The sequence below is a fragment of the Scaptodrosophila lebanonensis genome, unplaced genomic scaffold (genome assembly GCF_003285725.1).
Source record: "Scaptodrosophila lebanonensis strain 11010-0011.00,11010-0021.00 unplaced genomic scaffold, SlebRS2 tig00000043-arrow-pilon, whole genome shotgun sequence".
In the NCBI taxonomy this organism is placed as follows: domain Eukaryota; kingdom Metazoa; phylum Arthropoda; class Insecta; order Diptera; family Drosophilidae; genus Scaptodrosophila; species Scaptodrosophila lebanonensis.
In genome coordinates, this window is record NW_022060545.1 from 1,484,066 (window position 1) to 1,506,195 (window position 22,130).

General features: G+C 37.5%; 6 protein-coding genes across 8 annotated transcripts; 4 read left to right on the plus strand and 2 right to left on the minus strand.

The window, feature by feature from the left end:
• Positions 1-83: 83 nt before the first annotated feature.
• LOC115622585 lies at positions 84-1,991 on the minus strand. 2 transcript variants are annotated; one of them, XM_030516577.1, is made up of 4 exons: positions 1,799-1,991; positions 1,221-1,735; positions 480-1,168; positions 84-425 (listed from the first exon to the last, which is right to left on the minus strand). In XM_030516577.1, exons 1-4 carry the CDS (start codon positions 1,852-1,854, stop codon positions 321-323), a joined length of 1,365 nt encoding a protein of 454 aa, XP_030372437.1. In that variant the 5' UTR covers positions 1,855-1,991; the 3' UTR covers positions 84-320. The 2 variants fall into 2 exon arrangements, with proteins under 2 accessions (XP_030372437.1, XP_030372438.1); XM_030516578.1 differs by having other exon boundaries at positions 284-425; positions 1,793-1,927.
• A 171-nt stretch (positions 1,992-2,162) lies between these two features.
• Positions 2,163-5,056, plus strand: LOC115622584 (serine/threonine-protein kinase tricorner). The gene is made up of 5 exons (XM_030516576.1): positions 2,163-2,814; positions 3,554-3,763; positions 3,831-3,937; positions 4,018-4,502; positions 4,570-5,056. Exons 1-5 carry the CDS (start codon positions 2,341-2,343, stop codon positions 4,662-4,664), a joined length of 1,371 nt encoding a protein of 456 aa, XP_030372436.1. The 5' UTR covers positions 2,163-2,340; the 3' UTR covers positions 4,665-5,056.
• A 1,732-nt stretch (positions 5,057-6,788) lies between these two features.
• LOC115622478 (deformed epidermal autoregulatory factor 1) lies at positions 6,789-11,178 on the minus strand. 2 transcript variants are annotated; one of them, XM_030516423.1, is made up of 4 exons: positions 10,959-11,178; positions 9,618-10,332; positions 8,079-8,692; positions 6,789-7,998 (listed from the first exon to the last, which is right to left on the minus strand). In XM_030516423.1, exons 1-4 carry the CDS (start codon positions 11,004-11,006, stop codon positions 7,828-7,830), a joined length of 1,548 nt encoding a protein of 515 aa, XP_030372283.1. In that variant the 5' UTR covers positions 11,007-11,178; the 3' UTR covers positions 6,789-7,827. The 2 variants fall into 2 exon arrangements, with proteins under 2 accessions (XP_030372283.1, XP_030372282.1); XM_030516422.1 differs by having other exon boundaries at positions 10,869-11,178.
• A 179-nt stretch (positions 11,179-11,357) lies between these two features.
• On the plus strand, positions 11,358-12,952 carry LOC115622925 (acidic fibroblast growth factor intracellular-binding protein). Its single transcript, XM_030517050.1, has 7 exons — positions 11,358-11,495; positions 11,552-11,870; positions 11,925-12,032; positions 12,098-12,334; positions 12,393-12,461; positions 12,523-12,708; positions 12,770-12,952. The coding sequence occupies exons 1-7, from the start codon at positions 11,408-11,410 to the stop codon at positions 12,846-12,848; spliced, it is 1,086 nt and encodes a 361-aa protein (XP_030372910.1). The 5' UTR covers positions 11,358-11,407; the 3' UTR covers positions 12,849-12,952.
• A 210-nt stretch (positions 12,953-13,162) lies between these two features.
• On the plus strand, positions 13,163-15,718 carry LOC115622174 (protein cycle). Its single transcript, XM_030516052.1, has 5 exons — positions 13,163-13,301; positions 13,586-13,657; positions 14,111-14,553; positions 14,607-15,033; positions 15,228-15,718. The coding sequence occupies exons 1-5, from the start codon at positions 13,279-13,281 to the stop codon at positions 15,487-15,489; spliced, it is 1,227 nt and encodes a 408-aa protein (XP_030371912.1). The 5' UTR covers positions 13,163-13,278; the 3' UTR covers positions 15,490-15,718.
• A 1,662-nt stretch (positions 15,719-17,380) lies between these two features.
• On the plus strand, positions 17,381-22,072 carry LOC115622173 (probable cytochrome P450 305a1). The gene is made up of 3 exons (XM_030516051.1): positions 17,381-17,602; positions 20,248-20,501; positions 20,820-22,072. The coding sequence occupies exons 1-3, from the start codon at positions 17,509-17,511 to the stop codon at positions 21,981-21,983; spliced, it is 1,512 nt and encodes a 503-aa protein (XP_030371911.1). The 5' UTR covers positions 17,381-17,508; the 3' UTR covers positions 21,984-22,072.
• Positions 22,073-22,130: the final 58 nt, after the last annotated feature.

Genomic DNA, 22,130 nt, shown 5'->3' on the forward strand with positions numbered 1-22,130 from the left:
ATCAAATTGTTATCGATAGGCGACTGAGCTAGTGAAATGAGCCAGCGCGCTCAAAAGCTACATTTTGAATATAAATAGTGCACTTGTGAGTAAAACTTGTATATATTTAACAAATTACAGCTGTGCACTTATAGAAAAAATTATTAAAATTACATGGCATAAATATGATAAGTTAAATATGTATGTAAATAACAAGATTTGCATGCGCAGTCAAATTCTCATCTACTCATCAAGGCGCCTCTTACAGGTGAATATATCAGACTGTTGTATGTTTGTGGCCATTAAATGATTTAGAAGTACGTGTAGATTGGAATGTGTCATTATGCAAATTCAGCTTCATCATTGTAATAATGACCATCACAGTACAGGCCATTGCTGCACTCAAAGTACAAGCATAGCTGCTTGGACCGGTGGTCGGCCGTTAACTGAAAGCGTGTTTTCAATTAATACATATCCAATTTATATACTGAAAAACTTACCCTATCCATGATATCACGTCTAATATCAGTTGCAGCGGCATACAACTCCAAGGGCTGGTGTGAAATCCGTTTGGCTAGATATGTCAGCGCACTCATTACAAAATGGTCAGTTATGCTCATGCAAAAGCAAATATTGAGATATCTTAGCTTTTCATTTGCGCTCAGGACAGCCATAAGCGCCATTTCTCCCACGTCCCGAGAGCTCTGCATCGACAGGCACTCAAGTTGTGTGAGATTGGCCAAATGTTCCATACAGCGATCATCACGAGGTTTGCATACGAGTATTTTGAGAGACTGCATGGTGCCTATATACTGGGCTTGCTCCTCATTTATCCAACGTTTCTTGTGGAGAACAAGATATTCCAAATGAGATGCGTTTTTTTTGGCCAAGGCTTTAAATAGTCGTGTTTTATATTGCTCTGGGCAGTGGACTTGTAGATATTTGAGATTCGAGAACTGTGCGACATTGGTCAAATCAGCGTCACTATCGAAAAATGATAGTTTTTCAAGCTGAGAGCAATGTGCGACCAACTGCTTTATCGTCTGTGTAGTCAGAAATTTCTTAGCATTTCTAAGTTGGAGAATCCGCAAATCGCTCATAGGTTTGATAATATCCACAAAATCTGAGGCCGTTACCTCGTCATACAGTTGCAGTTCCCTCAAGTTTTTAAAGTGTCGAAGCTCTTGCACTGCAATATAAACTCAATGAATAAAGGACATTTTGATTAACATTTTACTTACATTCCTTTCGATCGAAATACTCCAAGCCCAGGCTGTTCAAATAGGGCAGATAACGCAACATTGACTTGATTAAATCTTTGCTGGTATTCTTATAGTTTCGTATTTGAACTCTCTTCAGTGTCCGGATAGCCAGTAAAAACGGTTGCGCCTTGGCGACCGTTACATTATGTAATGTTATACTTTCCAAGTTGGTGCAGAACTTGCTGGCTAGGGGCAGCAGTTGAAGTGGATGATCGTCGTCGTTATACAACTGCATGTGCTTTACATTGGCACCACACATCCACAAAAAAGCCCGCCATTCGTCTAGGCTTTTGAACTTCATTTCGTTGTCGATAATTTCCTTGAAGTGACCATGATGCAGTTGCACAAAAGCATTGCTAAATTTCCGACTGCAGCGCGCCAAATTGACCTGATCCTCAAGGCTTTTCAGATGCTTCATTATCAGCAGCACAGAGTGCACATCCAAGTCTGAGAAGTCGGTCGTGCGTGCCATATTTCTCTTTGATTTTGAGGAACTGTAGAAAGTGGCAAAATAACAACTATAATTGTCAATTTACGTTCTTCTTATTTACCCTCACCCTCGCAGCAAATGATGATTATGATTAATAACAATTAACGGCCCACTACTTGTCATGGACACAGGCTAGGTAATCGCGCCCGCCAGATTTTTAAGCATGCCATTTGCATGAAATGCATTGCGACTTAATAACGTATTACTTTAAATTGTGTCCAATAATATTATTCTGTTTAGAGCGATTTTCCAGTTTATATTTATTGTTCCGGTCTCCCAATAAGCTTTGCAACAGCCAGGGATGCACTACAAATATAAATATGATTAAGCGCACCCAACTTTAGCTTGTTATGACGAATAAATACCTATCGATAGCATTATTATTCAATTCTATCGATTATCTCACAACCCTAACGCGAAAGAACGACACAAAACGCAGTTGAAATAAACGAATAAATTGCAGAAAAATTCGTACTTGAAAACTGTGTGTGTGTTTTTGCCAGTGCATAACTCGAGCAAAAACTGCAGGCACAGACAGTGAACAAGAATTCAACACCAAACACTTGCACACACACACACACCACAGCCAACACAACACCACACAGTTAGATGATGAGCAGCACAGCGGACGGTTCCTCAATACGTTTCAGTGATCACACACTGGATAAAGCCACCAAGGCCAAAGTGACTTTGGAGAACTACTACAGCAATTTGGTAACACAGTACGGCGAGCGCAAACAAAGGCAGGCTAAATTGGAGGCACAGCTGAAGGACGAAAGTCTGACAGAGTCGCAGCGGCAGGAGAAACGCCAGCAACATGCGCAAAAAGAGACGGAATATTTGCGACTTAAACGCTTGCGTTTGGGTGTCGAAGATTTCGAGGCATTAAAAGTAATCGGGCGGGGTGCATTCGGCGAGGTGCGTTTGGTGCAAAAAAAGGATACGGGACATGTGTACGCAATGAAGGTGTTGCGCAAAGCGGATATGCTCGAAAAGGAGCAGGTGGCTCACGTACGCGCTGAGCGCGATGTGCTTGTTGAGGCGGACCACCAATGGGTGGTTAAGATGTACTACAGTTTTCAGGTGAGTACTTCTTCAATGAGTTTAATATCTGAGTGTGTGTAAGTGTACAAATAATATTGAGCGTATAAAAGAAAGGAATTTTGTTAAACGATAACAAAAATAAAAATCAATAAACCAATACAAATGCACTCACTCAGTCCCCAAGTGGGCAAGCGAATCATATGGTTTATGTTTCTTATTGTTATTGCTCTTACTTGAGCAATATACTCATTTTCTTCAGCCAGATTGGCGCGGTGAAAGTTCTTACACACGCACATATGTACATATATATGTATATATAAATATGTATACATATAGTACATGTGTAAAGAATTGGGTGATAAAGCTTGATTTGCTGTTAATTTGCATGGAATTCGTAACTTCGTTCGGCTTTCTCAAAATGTATTATTATTCATTTTGTTTATTGTCGATGAATGATTTGATCAACTTGTTTAGAAAGAAATGTATTTTATCAGTTTTCATTTAATAATTTATGATGATAATAATAATATCATAAAACTGTTTATTACTTGAATCGACCGTTGTTTATTTTAACACAAAATGGTCCATTAAATATTCTTCATTAGGAATATCTTAATTGAAATGTTCATTTCTCCATGTCGGATATATTATTTGTAAGACATGTGTTAATTTTGAAAAAATGTTTTGTTTGGAAATGCGAACAACAATAATAAGAACAAAGTATTCTCAATTCTATTAAAAAACCATTAAATACGCTTTTTTACTTCTATTACAACAGGACCAGGTCAATTTATATTTGATAATGGAATTCTTGCCTGGTGGTGATATGATGACATTGCTTATGAAGAAGGACACGCTATCCGAGGAGTGCACACAGTTCTACATTAGTGAAACAGCGTTAGCGATTGACTCGATACACAAACTCGGTTTCATACACAGAGACATCAAACCGGACAACTTGCTGCTCGATGCCCGCGGGCACCTAAAGGTAAGTTTTAGATACTGCATAATTCAAAATATATTTAAATTATATATTCCGTGACATTGTCCAATAGCTTTCCGATTTCGGACTGTGTACCGGCCTCAAGAAATCGCATCGCACAGACTTCTATCGTGATTTGTCGCAGGCGAAACCATCCGATTTTATTGGGACCTGTGCCAGGTGAGTTTTCGATGTCCACGAAGAAGATAGTAAATATTACATACATATAATCCTATTAATCCGTTTTATATGTGTTGCAGTCCCATGGACTCAAAACGACGTGCTGAGTCGTGGAAACGCAATCGGCGTGCCCTGGCATACAGTACGGTGGGCACGCCCGATTATATAGCACCTGAAGTATTCCTGCAGACTGGCTATGGACCGGCATGCGATTGGTGGTCGCTGGGCGTCATCATGTACGAAATGCTAATGGGGTATCCGCCATTCTGCTCGGATAATCCACAGGATACGTATCGAAAAGTGATGAATTGGCGGGAGACATTGATCTTTCCCCCGGAAATACCCATATCGGAGGAGGCCAAAGAGACGATCATTAACTTTTGTTGCGAGGCCGACCGGCGTCTGGGCTCACAGCGGGGCCTCGAAGACCTGAAGTCAGTGCCGTTCTTTCGGGGCGTCGATTGGGAGCACATACGCGAGCGCCCAGCAGCCATACCGGTAGATGTTCGCTCTATTGACGATACGTCCAACTTCGATGAATTTCCGGATGTCTCGCTGGAAATACGTAAGTTCCTGTTCCCTATTTTTTTTGGTCTATATACAACGTTTTTTATCGGCCTTTATCATTGCAGCATCTGCGCCGATCCCACAGGGTGGCGAAATTGCCAAGGATTGGGTCTTTATCAACTACACGTACAAGCGCTTCGAGGTGCGAAATTTGGAGTGAAGCTAAAGGATGTCGTCGCTGTTTTCGTCATCGTTGCCGCACTTTGCCACAAATTTAATGCGTCTATCGCGCTAACAATTTCGATGCCGATTTCGGTTCCGCTTTGGCTACACACCTACAAGAACAACAACAACAATTCATCTCACCCGACCATTGCCGCATCTTTAGTCTCTCTACCACCAGCATTTTCCACATTAAAAAAACTTAATTTTCGTCTTTTAAATATTGTATCTTACCTACATGTGTATTTAAAACTAGCTAACATTTGTGATTCCGAAAAAAAAGAAAACAAAAAGTGAAATGTTTGTAAAAGTTTCGCTTAAAACCGCCTAAATATCCAGGCCCTCGAATTAAGTTAAAAGCTAATGCTAATACATTAACGTCTTTGTTTACTAACGTTGTGTTTGAATAACAGGGACTGAAAAATCCATTTAAAATTGTTTATAGTTTTCCTCATTGGGCAGCAGCAACAAAATTTTGCAATACAAAAATGAGAAACCATTTTTATTATTTAGCCAATTTAAAATGTTTAAATTTAGACACGTTGTTTATATATGTTTTGTATTTGATCTACTATGATTATCTAATTAATATTGTATGTATAAAAAACAAATTTGCTGCGACAACAAGAAAGCAAAACCCACAAATTAATTACTAATGCCACCAACCACAAAACCGAATTCAAACAACTCGATTTCCCAATACCCTTCCAGTCGGTTTCGTTCTATACACAAAATCAAACTAAATCTATACACCCGCACTTTTAGTATTATTGTATGTATGTATTTCTTAAAGTTCGGCTTTCGTGTTTGAGTTGAGTGTAGTTCGAATTAAATGACAAAAAACAAATATACAAACCAGGCATACAAAACGAAAAGTTACAGAGTTTTAGATGACAAATGCAAAATAAAAAGAAGTAAATCGAATTAATGCCCACTCCCGAGCAGTTGAAATGTAAACTTAAAGTAATTAATATAAATAAATTAAACGAGTAAAAAGTTTTAAGAAACTATTTTTGGTAATACTAAACTATATATATACACACACATATATATGTAGATTAGTAAGTTAACTGATAATAATGCAAATGCAAGCTGAAATGCAATAATAAATGAAACATGTGCATAATATGAACCTAATATTACGCAGGTGTCTTTAATTTTTGGTTAAACATAGTTTGTGGGGGTTTCCAAATCAAACTCGCGGCAGAAATTGCTTGGGGACATCGGTATCTTTGACTTTACATTCCATAGAAGGACTATAGGAAGACTTAAAATTCATAACAAATTAAAAGAAATTAATCCACAGTTTTCGAATTGATAAAATTGCCGCCCATTTAAGCAGTGCAGTATATATTACCAAAACTCATTTATTTAAACTGCTAAGGAACGAAAACACTTAAGAGGGGTTCGTTTTAAGGCAACAACTTTTTCAACAACTTTGACTTCCAAACCGATGAGTCGATTAAACTTCATTGTATTTCATCACTGTCAAAATTAACTCATCGAACCTTCAGATTGCCGCAATATACATACATACATATATCAAAGAATATATCATTCCATTCCCGACAATATTGCTAGAAATTTGAATATATTAAGTACATTGGATACTTACAGATACTCTTGAACGTAGTTGCTCGGTTGGCTGGTCACTGGATTAAAGAGAAATGAAATAAAAAGAATTGGAATAAGACAACAAAACGTAAGCGTTGTACATTTAAATGTATGTATATATTTTTCTTTCTTCTTTATCTTCGTCATGCTACTTCTGCTCTGTTGTTTTCAGCTTGCACTCGTTTCGCCTTGTTTTTATAATTTTGTAATGCAACATCCGAAACCATTACAGACATGAGAATAAAGATTTCAAATTCGTATTGCGTTGAGGCCCCTATATGTATATATAGTAGTCAAAGGCTGATCGCCAGTCTCTACGCCTGCTGTGTTTTCCCTTTCTTGCCTCAAATCGTTATTTGTTATTCTTGTATGAATTAAGTTTCTCTCCGCTGTGTCTGCATTTGAAATTTTGTAATTCTGAATCGACTGGACTACGTTTTTCGAATTGGGTTGCTTTCCTTTTTCAGTGAGTGTGTGTGTGTTGTGTGCGTGAATCGGAATATATAGCTAGTTGTTTAAATATATTTATTTATATATATATATGTATATATACTATAATGAATGTTTTGCTTACTACAGACTACAAGAAATTGTTACAGCAGCTGGCGGAAAAACTTTACAGCGTTCGAAGTTTAAATAAACATCACACAAAAACAAATAAATATATATATAAGGAAGGAGGAGGACATTACGATACATTTACACACATATTGTTTAATGTTATAGATTGCACATATTCGACACGAATTAAATAATTATTGAATTATTTAATAGAGTATGTCGAAAATGCATCGTGCACTCTGCTCTCTTTTTGTATTTTATGGGACTTGCTTCGTATTTCATTTTGTTTTGTTTTGAAATCTTTATTGGATGCTTGTAACGATGGGCAGTAGTATCCATAAAAATTATAATAAAATGTTAAAAGTTTAACTATGTGCTTAAAATCTAATGAAAAATGTATACATAGACGAATATGTATGTATTTCTGCTTATGCGAAGTAACTTTTTCGCGTTTACTTGCTGCGTTTTTCTCTTTTTGTATTTTTTTCATTTTAATTGTTAATTGTGTTTTGGGGTTTCTCTTTTATGCTAATGCGCTCGCACTTATAATTGTTTGCAACTATTTATAAATTTAATTTAAATTGAATTACAAGTGTGTGTTTTTTATGGTATTTTCTTTTCTTTCAAATCGTAGCTTAATTAATTTTCTATGCCGACGCTTTTGCACTTACTTTGATTTTTGCTTGGTAAAGTTTTATCTTTTTTTGTTGATTTTTTTAATATTTTTTTTTGCTGGCTTGCCCTACCTTCATAGTAAAATGTATATATGTATAGTATAGTTATATGTACGTTGTTTAAGAATTACATTAATATAGGGGGTAACTCTAAGGGTAGGAGGCTCATTATTAAACTTGCTAAAAGACTTATGTATTGGGGTCTGGGTATTGGTTTCTCTTATGGAGCTGGGCGTGGGGATGGGGTTGGAAACTGTATGCTTGACCATAATAATTAGTAGTAAAATTTGTATGTACAATTCGTTACGTTGCTTAGGACTGATCATCGATCAATAGCATAACCTGTTGCGTTGTCGTTTGTGGATTTCTTGTGCATTCCACCTGATGAGCATTCCAATCCTTGCGCTGGCAAAACTCCGAACAATATGGTGTCTTGCGACACAGCGAGCACTCGGCAAGCGCTTCCCGATTGCAGTTGGCGCACTATAGAGACAAAAAAAAAAAAAAATACATACTTATTTAGTTACCCCGTAGTTAGGTGTGTATTGTGAGTAGTTGCATACCTTTTTTGCCGATATGATCTCATTGCCATGTAAGGAGCCTGATATATTCGGATCATCGATATCCGTATGCACCTGCACGCGCATCGCCGAGACGGCAGCATCCCGCTCCTTCTGCAGGACCTCGATGCGTCGCTCGTACGTCTGCTTCATATCGTTTAGCAGACGCTTGAAGTCGTTGGTTGCCTTCACCATGGTACAATAGACGTGCTCGATGTTCTTTAACGACTGACTGCTGTCCAGCACGGCTATGGAGCCCGCATCGTTGATATTCACCACGAACGTTTCACGCTCGTAGGGATTGCCCATTTGCGTTTGGTCAACCAGTTCGGTGGAGGTGTCTAAACTGTCGTTGAGCGCTGCCCAGGGTTCGTCTTTGGACGTTATGTTATCATCGGGAAGAAACATATTGTTCTCATCCACCACTGTAGCTGTGGCTGTCGTTGGGTCCACATTGTTGGTGCTGCTATTACTTGTGTTGTTGTTGTTTGTATTGGTATTGTTGTTATTGTTGCTATGCGTATTCCTTTTGCGCTTAGGGCCGGGCTCTACATCGAGATCTGTTTGATTTCGCTTTCGTCGCTTGTATGGTGTGAATAGACGCACGGGACCGGAAGCTAGGTAATAAATAGTACGATCAGTGATTAGTTTACGGTACTAAAACCAGAATACGCAATCCAGATCTTTACTTTCACCTGACGAGCCTCAAACCTATGCCAAATATATAAACTTGTTCGCACAGTCTTTTCTTTAAAGCAATAATATGGCATTCTTACAGCCTTTCCTATTCAATAACTAAATACAAATAGTTTCTATATGGCCTACATATGGCAACAATTTTCCTAAACAATAATTTCCTGAGCATAAACAAGCCTAATGCAAAAGACGAATGTACAATTTGTGACTTTCTTTGACTTCCAATAATACTAGTATTCAGTAAGTATTTAATTTTCTCTTCTTTTTAACTGTTCAACTTCCTTCAACAAATTAATTATGTATTTTAAAAGGTCGAGCTTGATCATTCCATTTAATAAGGGTAATGGTGAGAATTGGGGAAAATTAGGTCACATCTCTATAGCCAAATACTGTAGTGTTTATCATTTGGGACATAAGTACAAGATAATAAGGTTTGCCATTTTGCATTATCCAATAAATGTGTAAAATCGATATTTTCAAGTTGATTACATTCTGCCTACTTAAATTGAAATATTTGTATTACTACCTGTATAATAATAACAAACATGTCAGTATTGACTTGGGAATAAAAAGTAAACAGCTTTTATTTCCGCCAATACGCGATTGCCCCAATATTCATGGATGAGGAGCTAGGAGTTATTAAATGGCTAATTTGTTTGGGTCCTTAACGAAATATTGTTTTTAGTTAAACAGTCTTGATAGGTACAATCAGAAAACTAAATAAGTGCTATACACGGTCCTAATTGGAATAAAGTTCAGTAACTAACTATTAACTAAATAAAAGTGCTCCTATATCTTCAAAATACAACTGCTGGACTTAGAGAATATCTTGCATCAGCAACTTACCAGCTTCGTCATCACAGCACACCGTACAACTGCAGTTGGTTGCGTGCGGCGTCAGTGTGCCCTCATCTATAAGAGATTGCAGTGATTTGCCTCCGTATTTTATTGAGCGCTTCCAATCCTTGCTGGAACCACGACCGCACACATTCTCGAACTCGCTTGGCGTGTGCCATTTGTCTTTGTATTTGACACAGCGGCCGCGCCCGCCTGAGCCCAGCTTGCTGCGATAGAGTTCGGCGGAGGTTGTTTTGCAACGTATCTGAAAGACTTCCATGTGCTGAGTGGATGTCGTCTCCGCCCAGCCAGTGGAGCCCGTTGTGGTGCCAGCACCGCCACCAGCTGCGTGGTCGAGCGTTCCCATGCTGTCATGGCTGTTATTGCTGCCGGAGCCGTCGTGATTCAGTCCACTAGTGTTTGTGGCTGTGGTTGTGGTACCAGCACTGCTATTGCCGCCACCACTGCCGCCTGTCTGTGTTTGCTGCTGCTGAATGACAATCGTTTTGAGGTCGCCGCCCATGCTGACGGTACTGCCGGACAAGTAGCCATTGTTGTCAACGCACAGCATCGGCTTGAAGTGCGGCAGCTGGTCGGGCGTAATCACATTGAAGGCTGTGCCCGTGATCATTGAACCAATTGGCAGAGACACGGGCACCGAGACAACGCCGCTGCCGCTGTTGTCGTTTGATGAGGAAGTAACCATGCGAACTTTTGTATCCAACTGCATTACCATTGCGCACATTACAGTTAAAGCGTTGTTTGGCGTTCACATGTATTTAGTTTGATTTGTTTTTCGATTTGATACACGTTTTTTATAATGTTTTTCGGTTGGTTTTCAGTTTTTCGTGGAATAAGCAAAGAAAATTGAATGTAAGTAAACAACACAGCATGGAAAAATGAAAATCGGTATACACAACAATTTGCGCCACAAATCTGACGTTGGAGTTGTGGTGGTGGCAGTCAGTGGGTCGGCCGTAGGGCGCAAGCACAGCGCGCATTTTTGCTGCGCCGCCGCCCCCCACACTCGCCCCAAGACACACACACACACTCACTCTCGCACACACACACGCACGCACACATACACACACACAGTTCGTTCTACTACTGCGCGTTGGCTGCGCGGCATTGCGCTGCAGCAGCTACTATGCCGTCCCAACCATCCAACCTATCATCCAGCAAACCAACGAACTAACCAACAATCAACCACCCTTGCCGCCAACGTCAGATTTGTTTGGTTTAGTTTCGTTTAAAGTTTACCTGATGGTGATGATGGCCCGAGCTTTCGAGTATCACCTCTTCTTTCACAACATCGCGCACGCCGTCGGCCAAAGAAGCCAAGTCTTTTACCTCACGTATCCTGCTCAGATGCAGCTCAGAAGAATCGACCTGTTCCATTCTGCACAAGCATAAATTTCACTTCAATATTTTTCGTTTTGCTTTATGTCGCATACGGCTGGTAGCAGTTGCGGGTTCGCGCGCTCGCGCACACTATTTACAAGAGTTTCAACAATATATTTAATGTTGTAGCTCACATTTTTAATGAACAATTTTGCTTCTAAAAGTTGATATATTAGAGGTGTAAAAACTGCATTGAAAACATCGATGTTTAACATACAAGTCGATAGCAAAACTACCACTTCAACAGCGCTAGAGAAGTGCCTATCGAATAATTCATTTGCTGGAAGCCAAACAGCTGATTATGCTCAGGGCTGTCATTCTACCCACAGTACTTGCTGCCAACTCGGGTCGCGTTTTTTTGCTGTTCTGATAGTAAAAAATAAATAAACAGATAGAGGATGGCAGATTGCACTGTTGATGTCTTCATAAGCAATTACACACTTGTGGATCCAGAAATATATCAACTATGGATTGAGGGATTTACATGTGAGGTCTTAAAAGTGCGCAAATCAAGTGTTTTTATTCGTCTACTGATTTTTCAGCCAACGAAGCCGTTTGCTATTTAAAGCAAAAGGGGTTTGGAAATGCCATGGGCGCTCCACTTGAGCTAATAGCTTCCGATGTTCTCGACCATTATCGTACATATTCGTTGATCGAACGCTTGCTCCATGCACCTAGCAAGCTATTGGAACAGTCATGTTTCCAATTGGAACCACAAACGCGTCAATTGATCATTGAAAAATATTTCTCAATAGATGATGTGGTGGCTCGCGAGATTCTTGGTAAGAAATTAACGTCCCGCTATCGCAAGGATCTGGATGAAGTAGCTGAGAAAACATGTGTTAAGTTAAAATCATGTCGGTAAGTTTGTTTTTTAAATTAAAATTTGTACATTCTTTGATCCATTTTTTGAAGACGCCAATTCGACAACGTGAAACGCATTTTTAAAGCTGTGGAGGAGATACCAGGGACCCTGACCAACAATATTAAACAACACTTTTTTATTTCAAATGAATTGGCCAAGTACGACATCAGATCACAGCAAAAAGAATATAATTTACTTCCTATTCCATATTTTACCTTTGCAGAAAATATGCCTGCATTGTATTTTTGGCCTGCCTACGATTCGAAACATCAAAGAAAAAGTTGCAATATCTAACATTTGGTGACTTACTTACATGTTCGCACTCTATAATGATTTATTGGACATATACATATACTGGGCACACAGGTCCCGAGTACTACGACACTGAAATGGACAAGGAATTTCTACTCGATCTGCGTGAATTACGGTGCCTTCTTGAAAAGGAGAAGGAAATCAAGCAGTAAGTGTACACTTCATAAAATTTTAAGCCGATTAATTCAGAAATATCTCTATTTAAGCCTCGTTTGTATGCGTCTAAAACCTGTGTTACTAGAACGCGCCTTTCATGAATTGGACTCGAGCTTTCGGTTTGTTTTGTTGTAATTCATGATAATTTAAAGTACTACATTATATGCCTTTTTATTTTAGTTCTTATTGGCGTGCTTTAATTACAATTGCATGCAATTTGCATCGTAACCGTGAGTTGCGTGATCTATTTGTCGATCTTTGTGAAAAATTAATAGAACCATGGCGTCAGAATGGGTGGAATCGCGAGCAAGTTAACAAATTTCTAGCGTCAATAACACAAAGTGTTTTGGAATTAGAAATTTCAAGGTAAGCGGGAGAATGTTTTAATGAGAAATCGCCGCGATGTTTTTAAATTATTTTCTTTCAGGGATCAAGAGACTCGTTGTCTGTGGGACCGCTATATGCAGGTTATAACAATTTGCTTGGATAAAATGTACCATATTTAAGTATTTATTGTACTTTTAGTTTTCTAATAGTTTTTATGTCAGCATATTGTATTTGTAATCTTTAATAGGCCAATGCAGCATTTAAAAAAATAAACAGTTACATAGATACAGAGCCTACTTAATGAGACTTGAACAAATGGAACGGCATAAGCTCTGCTGCAATTTGTAAGCTTCTAAATTGCAAGTGCAATGGAAAGCTTCAACTGCATAAAAGTGTTGCCAGACAAAACAACCCCTGCTAGTTACAAGTCTGGCAACAGAGAAGCTCCAAGAAAAGCTTTGATTTGACAAACTGCAAATAATTCTAGTTTGCCGTGTATTTTAAGTGCGGTAGAGTCGGCATTTGTAAACAAGGGGAAAAATAAATATTAAAATTATTTACTTCGTATAAAGAGTACAAACCGATTATAATATTTTAAAAATTCGCAACATGTGTGATATGCAACCATTTTGGTAAGTTGGATTTGATTTATATTCCAAATTACATAAGTATGTGTAGGCAACTTTGTGCCTGTGTGTGTAAAATTCTAATCTGCTATTACACATAAACACATGTATACGGGTATACTTACAGCATGCATACACATGTGTGTATGTTGATATTTGGCTCAGGTGGAGGAAAAATGAGCAACAGTTGCCCTTAAAATTGCCATATTCCTTTCACCGGGGTTGTTTTGGCTTTCATACATACACACAAACACCAAGGTAATAATGATAAAGTTTTCCTCATATTACAGTGAAAACTTGGAAGAGCTGGAGGATGAAACCTTTGATGAAGAAAAGTCCGGACGCACGGATGAAAATCGCAAGTATGAGAACTCGTTTTCTACCTTTCGCAGGGTCTTATAGAATTATTTTAATACATACATACATACATACATACATACATATATCAACAAGTATTGAATTACTAATTAGCTAAAAGAGCGAATTTCCACATTTACACTTCTTTTAGTGACATCTGAACTATGTATATTATAGTAATGTACCCTTATTAAATATTTATTAAACTCCATTTTCTTATCTGACAGTCAACTCTTGTCTGCACAGAAACTGACAGACCTCGCATGGAAAGCTGTTGGCCTATGTGCTAAAAAAATGTTCCTTTTACTATTTATTAAAATTTCCTGTTAGAAACTTAGTTTAAATATTCCTTTATGTTGTGTTTACTGCTTGATTTTAGTCCCTACAGCACTCTTAATAAATAGCTAGCTTATAAATTCATTTTCAACTATTTTATTTTCCGACTTGCGATTTTCCAGGCAAAATCACAGTGAAATTGAAAAGCGGCGACGAGACAAAATGAACACATATATCAATGAGCTATCCTCGATGATACCCATGTGCTATGCGATGCATCGTAAGCTCGATAAGCTTACGGTTTTACGAATGGCGGTGCAACATTTGCGGGGAATCCGCGGTAGTTCGTATAATGCCGGTGACTACAGACCTAGTTTCCTGTCGGATCAGGAGCTCAAGATGATTATTTTACAAGCATCCGAGGGCTTTTTATTTGTCGTGGGTTGTGATCGTGGACGCATTTTATATGTTTCTGAATCCGTCTCCACTATTTTAAACTGCTCACAGACCGATCTACTGGGTCAGAGTTGGTTTGATGTGCTGCATCCCAAGGATATAGGTAAGGTAAAGGAGCAGCTATCTTCGCTGGAGCAATGTCCACGTGAGCGACTCATTGATGCAAAAAGTAAGTGTGACACAATCAGATCAACAATAAATTAATTAATCTATTGCTCACAGCCATGTTGCCGGTTAAAACAGATGTGCCCCAAAGCTTGTGCCGTCTATGTCCAGGTGCTCGGCGATCCTTCTTCTGTCGCATGAAACTACGCGCAGCTAACAATCAAATCAAAGAGGAGTCCGACACATCGTCCAGTTCGCGCAGCTCAACGAGGCGAAAGTCCAAGCTAAGTATTGACCACAAATATCGCGTAATTCAGTGCACTGGTTATCTGAAGTCATGGACGCCCATTAAGGACGAGGATCAGGATGCTGATAGTGATGAACAGACTACTAATCTCTCATGTCTGGTTGCTATTGGCCGAATACCTCCCAATGTTTTAAATTCTAATTTGCCCTCCTCCCTGGATAATCAACCGAGCATAAGACACGTTCTCTTCATATCACGGCACTCGGCAGAGGGAAAGTTTTTGTTCATAGATCAACGGTAAGGTCATTCGGTTCACGAACTTTATTTAAGAAAAAAAATATATATTCGTTTAATTTATTACGAGAATATCGTACCTTCCTTATCATTAAAATAAAATTAATGTTTTTAAGAAATAATTCAATGAGCAATGAAGGAATATATATTCTTCTGCATATAAGTATTAACTTGTTTAACCTTATCCTTTTTTGCAGTGCCACATTGGTTATTGGTTTTCTGCCTCAGGAAATATTAGGGACAAGTTTTTATGAGTATTTCCATAATGAGGACATAGCCGTCCTAGTTGAATCCCACAAAATGGTAATGCAGTTGCCGGGGAAAGTCATCACGCAGGTTTATCGTTTTCGCTGTAAGGATAATAGCTATATACAGCTGCAAAGCGAATGGCGAGCTTTTAAGAATCCGTGGACAAATGAAATTGAGTATATAATTGCTAAGAATTCTGTGTTTTTTTAAGCCCAATGTACAACCAGTTCAAGATTGTATTAAGACCAAAGCTGAGGCATTTGTCTTAATAATCTTATTTTCATTGCCATTTGATCTTCCATTTTGAAGTGGTTTATCTTTCGTATCATGTTCATAGCATTTATTACTGTTCCATATTCAATGTATAAACACATATAAATAATATAATTTATACAGTTTTAATATAAAATATACACGTAATATACGTCTGTCTAATCAATGTATTGTGTACATTTAATTGGTGCTTGTACGTGCAAATATCATCGTGAGAAACCGATATTAAGATCGCTTAAGTAACGTACCCAGAGTATGTATATTAAAGGATTTGCTTGATTGGTAGAAGCAAAAATAATTAGTCACCTCTTGGGATGTTTGAGTTTTGGGATAAATTATCTACTGATAATGTATTTAAACTCGATTTTTTCACATTTCAGCTCTTCATTTATTGTTTTTTTTTTAGTAAAGATTCATCAGACTGATTAAATTGAACTAAAACGATTTAGTTTAAATGATTTCCTTAAGCAAGAAACGATTTTAGGCAATAATTTTTTTCGTAGAAATCTTCTATGTGAATTAGTCACCTCGCTCAATCCATTCATTCTACTATGTACTACTTGAAATATACAAAAGTATATTAAGCCCCACAATGTATTTAAATATATATTCTAGATCAGCACAGCAAAAGTCCATGTCTATCTCTCCGTCCGACTGACCACATAGATCTTAGAGACTATAAGATCTAGAGAAACCAAATTTTTTACACAGATATCTTTACACGTATGCAGTAAGTGTGTTTCAATATTTTCCTCGTTCAACCGCACCTCCGCTATTAGCGATCTTCCATAACTCCCGTACTTCTTAAAATTTTATGTTTTATGCTTATGTATATAAATAGCCATAAATGTTTCTGCCAAAGCTCAATTAAACTTTTTTTTTTTAAATTTTTAAAAATTGTTTTGAATTGAATATGACGGAAAAGATACAATACATGTGTTCCTCAAACTGTTTTTAATACTTCTTTGTAATCTCACATCTGTTTAAGTAATTGTTTGTTTCGTTATTAAAAACTGTTTTTTGTTTAAATGGCAGCCGATCTAAGTATAACAAACATTAATGTTATTGCTTCATAATCATTTTTGTTAAGGATTTTTGGATGATCATTTTAACTTCAAAAAGAAATTTGATACGAACTGCACACATGCATTTATGAAAACATGAACAAAGTTTGTTGACATACTAAATGATGTTGCGATTTATATGTTATTTAATTGATTTTCATATTAAGATTTAAATAAAGGAAGCAAATAAAGTACTTAAGTACGTACGTAAAAGTTAACGTAGAACCTCGTCAATGTCTTGCTAAAACGTGTTTTATTAAAAACTTCTCAGCCCGAAAGAACGAATAATAGTTTAAGTTCTGGTCGTTATTTTTATGTTGCAAGTCTTTGTTGTGCTGTTATTTGTTTAAGAAATTATTAATAATTAAGTAACAAATGTGAAATAAACCATTTTTGTTCAGTCACAAAATAGTTTACCTAATTGCACGTAGCCCCGGCACATAGAAGAACACTCAAGGAGAATAGTTAAGAGAGGGCGAAAATAATTCAGAAGAATTCCTTCTTATCAAAACGTAGACCCGTTCAAGTTCCACAAATACTAACAAACATAGCAACATAGCGGGCAGCACGTTTTGGGCGAAGAGCCAAAACAAATTAGTATTTATTATCAACTGAGACGGGCTTTTCGCTCGTTCGCACTATCAATGGGGCCCCCGAAGAGGCAACGGCGCGTGGGAGACTCGGCTGTGCCCCGCTCCGATACTTTCTTGCTCGCTTGTTCATATCCAGTGGACTCAGTTGGTATAGAACGCTGAAGGTGGACGCGTCGTCGATCGCGGCGTTACAGAATACAAAATAGTATCAACAGGTGTGAGTGTGTGCGTGCGTGAATGCCGTGATTTATGAGCGCATATCGAGGAATAAAACTGAAACTGAGCCCATAAGTGACAATATGAGTGCCTTTTTATTTTTGTGCAGCATTATAATTGGCTTTGTTATATATTCACTAATAAATTCACTGCGCCGTCCAAAGAATTTTCCACCAGGTAAGTGAAAATCTTAAGTTATAAGATTTTACAGTACAGCTTACAACTTGTAAAACTTAATCAACTAATTATTACTTTTTTCATAAATTCAATACATTAATCTTATGATTATATGTAATTCAAAAGTATTAAGTTACACAACCCTTTTCGATTTCATAATGCAACATAACCCCAATCGAATTCTACTTTCAAGCTTGGCTCATTTTTCTAGCTAAGTAGTATGTACAAACGGAAGTCTTTTCATTGATATCATTTGGTTTATTAGTCTTGTTTTTTGTTTATTTGATTCTATTTATGTTCATATGAGCATAACAAGTTCTAGTTTCACGACTGAAATCATAAGCTGCGTTGAAGACTTGGTTTCAAAACCCATTCTAACATATGTATGTACATACGTCCAACATACATATCATCTATTTACTTACATATACAAGTATGTCACTGAGAACAAAAATTTCTCGCATTTATCTGGTCAATTTATTTGCAATACCCATAGTAGCTTTGGACTCCAAAATTATTATTTAGAATAGTCTTATACATATGTATGCAGGCAAGATTTGTTACCAACCATATACAACAATATTTTTTAATATAGATGACATAGAACCGATCGGTGCTCTTAGTAGTATATTTGTTTCTTTTATGAAGATTTCTTTTGAAAATTTGGCATCCTGAACTTTCATCATAATCGGTCCATATTTACATACTTGTACATGGATGATTAAGGAATTATTGGTAAAACAATGCTAATTTCATCGGGGAAAATTGTGGGTATAGCGTATTCAAGAGTCGGGCTGGCGCGACTTAAATCTTTGTCTGACTCCAAAATAATGTGATAAATAATAAAACAAGAATGGAGTTCAAGAGCTGTGCGATTCCGACTCTTGGCAATATCTTCCAAAATTGAACTTACAAAAAACATTAGACCTTAATAAAAAGATATAAATAAATTATTGTATGAATAAATTTTTGATTCTTCAATTAATTTCCCATATATTTCTTCGGGGACTGCCATGCCTTCCTCTTAGTGTCACAATACATTAGCCCTTAGCTTGTGTATCATTTCACCCTTTGATACAACGTATATAAATGCCTTTTTATATCGAAATGAATTTATTTATTATAATATGGTTTAATGTATATGTAAATGAGATGCTAAAATTATTGCAAATGTGAGAGAGAAGGAAATTATATGCGATGACTGTGCAGTAAAAGTAGTTACACCTGTCAGCCCCACTACCATTTTTAATGAAGTTGTTGAACCAATCCGTGTGGGCAATGAAAAAGTCGCGGCTAGCCCAATACGATAGGCACACGTCTGGCATCATAAATGAATTCTATTGATAAAATGGTCAGTCCACCCCATTTAAGGAGTCGATGTCTTGTTGCTGTCAATATTCATTATTTTCCATGTCGTGTTACACACATTTTTGTTATGCAATTCATAAATGCATAATTAGTGGGAATGTAAGTACGAGTATATTTATATACTTATATTTGAATTAAAAAAGATAAAAACTATTTTAATGTATATATACATAGTTACAGAATGAACTAGTTAGGCCTTAAAGAAGTAAAGTATTATATATAAAATGAACCTGTTTTATTAGCTTTTATAATGAATAACATTTCCACTTGAATGCTCATTAATTTTAGCGAATATAGTATTTAAAAAAACAATGATTGTAATTGTAACAATGCATTTGTAAATAGCTTCACTTTTGTACATATGTATATAGGTCGAATAGAAAACCAAATCCCCCCATTGAGTCGGAGATGTTTTTAGATATTATTTTAATTTGATTAGATTTTTCCAACATAGGATTGTCGACATAAAATTAATAAATAAATATCTTCTTATACCTTTTGGAAAAATACGAAGCAAGCTAATAAATAAATAATTTGTATGGAGAAAGACCCATTTTTAAATTACATAACCATGAATGTCAAAGCAAACCCAAGATTTGGTAATAGATTACATTCGATTAAAATTTGAAATTGGGGATAAATAATGTGAACATATTATAAAAGAAGCCAGTATAGTTGGGAAAGATATATTTTTAAAATTTGAATGTACGATATCATTTTCATATCGGGGCTGAGGCTTAAGAGGATGACTCGATTGTATTTCAATCAGTGGATCAAGGATTAAATATTCATCATAAATTGATTTCGTGAATGCTCAAAAAAAGTATATATTAAATTTTAATTTAGATTATATAACTCTGCCAAAGTGACTTTTTAAGTTTTGACGAAAGGCTGGATTATGTAGCTTTATCAAAGAAATGAACCCTTAAAGTATGCAGCTATTATTTAATAATTTTAATTTGGGCGGAATATTACTATAATTTGTTTCCCATTCCTTTGCCAATAAATAGTTTCTTATTAGGGTGTAAAAAGTCGTTTGTAAAAAAATATTTGCACAGATTTGTGATTACTCTGCAATTTTAAAAAGTTTCCTAGCCTGAGATTGTTCGCAGCCGATAAGTGGTTTCGCTTGTGGTCTTTTGATTTCATAACTTCTTGGCCTATGATAAGATTAACAAACGCACAATATTTGATTTACAGCGTTTAAATTTATATTTAGTTTTGGCACATGGTTAAAGCCACTAAATTGACGAAAACTGTCCGATCTATCTGTATAGGTCCTGAATTTTTACCATGGATGGGAAACACGTTACAATTCCGTAAGGAAGCGCGTGCCGTTGGTGGCCAGCACATACTTTTTGAGAAATGGGCAAAGCGCTACAATACCAATCTTTTGGGCCTTAAACTGGGTCAGGAATATGTTGTGGTTGCCTTGGGTTATCCACTCGTTCGGGAGGTGCATCTCCAAGAAGTTTTCGAAGGCCGGCCGGACAACTTTTTTCTGCGCTTGCGTACCATGGGCACACGAAAGGTTTGTATTATCTACATAATATTTACAAGAATTTTAAATGAATTTCATTTTATGTATTTAATTAATTTTACATTTTATTAATAAAATCGCCAAAATCGCATCAAGGCCTAACTATAAGTATTTCATACGTTTTTCGTTTTTTTTTAAGGCTTTCATGAATAACGATTTCTTAATTTCATTTCATTTTCATTATTTCATATCTCATCTTTTATATAGTATATTAAGCTATTACAAGTATTACTATAATAATTTGTCTACATTTAGTTCGTTTAATGGTTGGCCAATTGAAAGTAAAGAAATAAAAAATTCGTTTTTCAGGGCATAACCTGCACCGATGGCAAGCTGTGGTACGAGCATCGCAACTTTGCCATGAAACAGATGCGTCATGTCGGCTATGGTCGGACACAAATGGAGCAGCATATAGAGCGTGAAGCGGACGCTTTGATCAATCATCTGGCGCAGACGCAATCGGAGCCGGTCTGGCCAGTAACATGCCTGGCCCAGAGCGTTCTTAATGTCCTGTGGTGTTTGATTGCTGGCCAGCGTATAACCAGTGATGAGGACACCACACTGGTGCGGTTGCTTGAGTTGATGAATCGCCGCTCGAAAGTGTTTGACATCTGTGGCGGACTGCTGGCACAGTTTCCATTGCTGCGCTTCATCGCCCCCGACCGCACAGGGTACAATCTGATACGGCAATTGAATACGGAGCTGCACAATTTCTTCATGGATACAATAGCCGAGCACAAGCAGCGCCTGCAGCTGAAGCAGAAGGATCAACAGGAAGACAGCGACTTGATATTCGCCTATCTTAACGAAATGAAGTCGGAGGATGCCGCAAGCACCTTCAATGAAACGCAGCTAGTCATGACCATTCTGGACTTCTTTATTGCAGGCTCCCAAACGACAAGCAATACGATAAACCTGGCACTTATGGTGTTAGCTATGCGCGCCGATGTTCAGACGAAGCTGCACGCCGAGGTGGCTGCCAATCTGAGGTGCGCCAGCGCCGATGCATTCCCACATCTCAGTCGTCGGGAGTCATTTCACTATATGGACGCTTTTATTATGGAAGTGCAGCGCTTTTTCCACATCACACCGATCACGGGACCACGTCGCGCCCTTTGGCAAACCACATTAGGGGGATATGATATTCCAAAGAATGCTACAATTCTGATCAGTCTGCGCTCTGTACACCTGGACGAGAAGCACTGGCAAGAGCCGCACGAATTTCGACCAGAACGCTTCATCGATGCGGAGGGTAAATGCTTTAAGGACGAGTACTTCATGCCTTTTGGCATGGGCCGACGTCGCTGCTTGGGCGATGCTCTGGCACGCGCCTGCATTTTCTCATTTCTAGTAAAGATTGTGCAACATTTTCATCTTGTGCTGCCCGATGATGAAAACCCGTCCATGGTCCTCCAGCCAGGCATTACACTCACACCGAAGCCCTATAAAGTGAAGTTTATGAATCGTAACTAAGTTAAAGGGAGCACAAAACGAATAAAACAATGGTCTGTTAACGCATGTGTCGAAATTAAATTGTTGTATTTTTGAATACACACTTAAAACGCTTTTTTTATTCTTTGGGGAAAATTGTCAGACCTAAAGCCATTATATAAATACAAA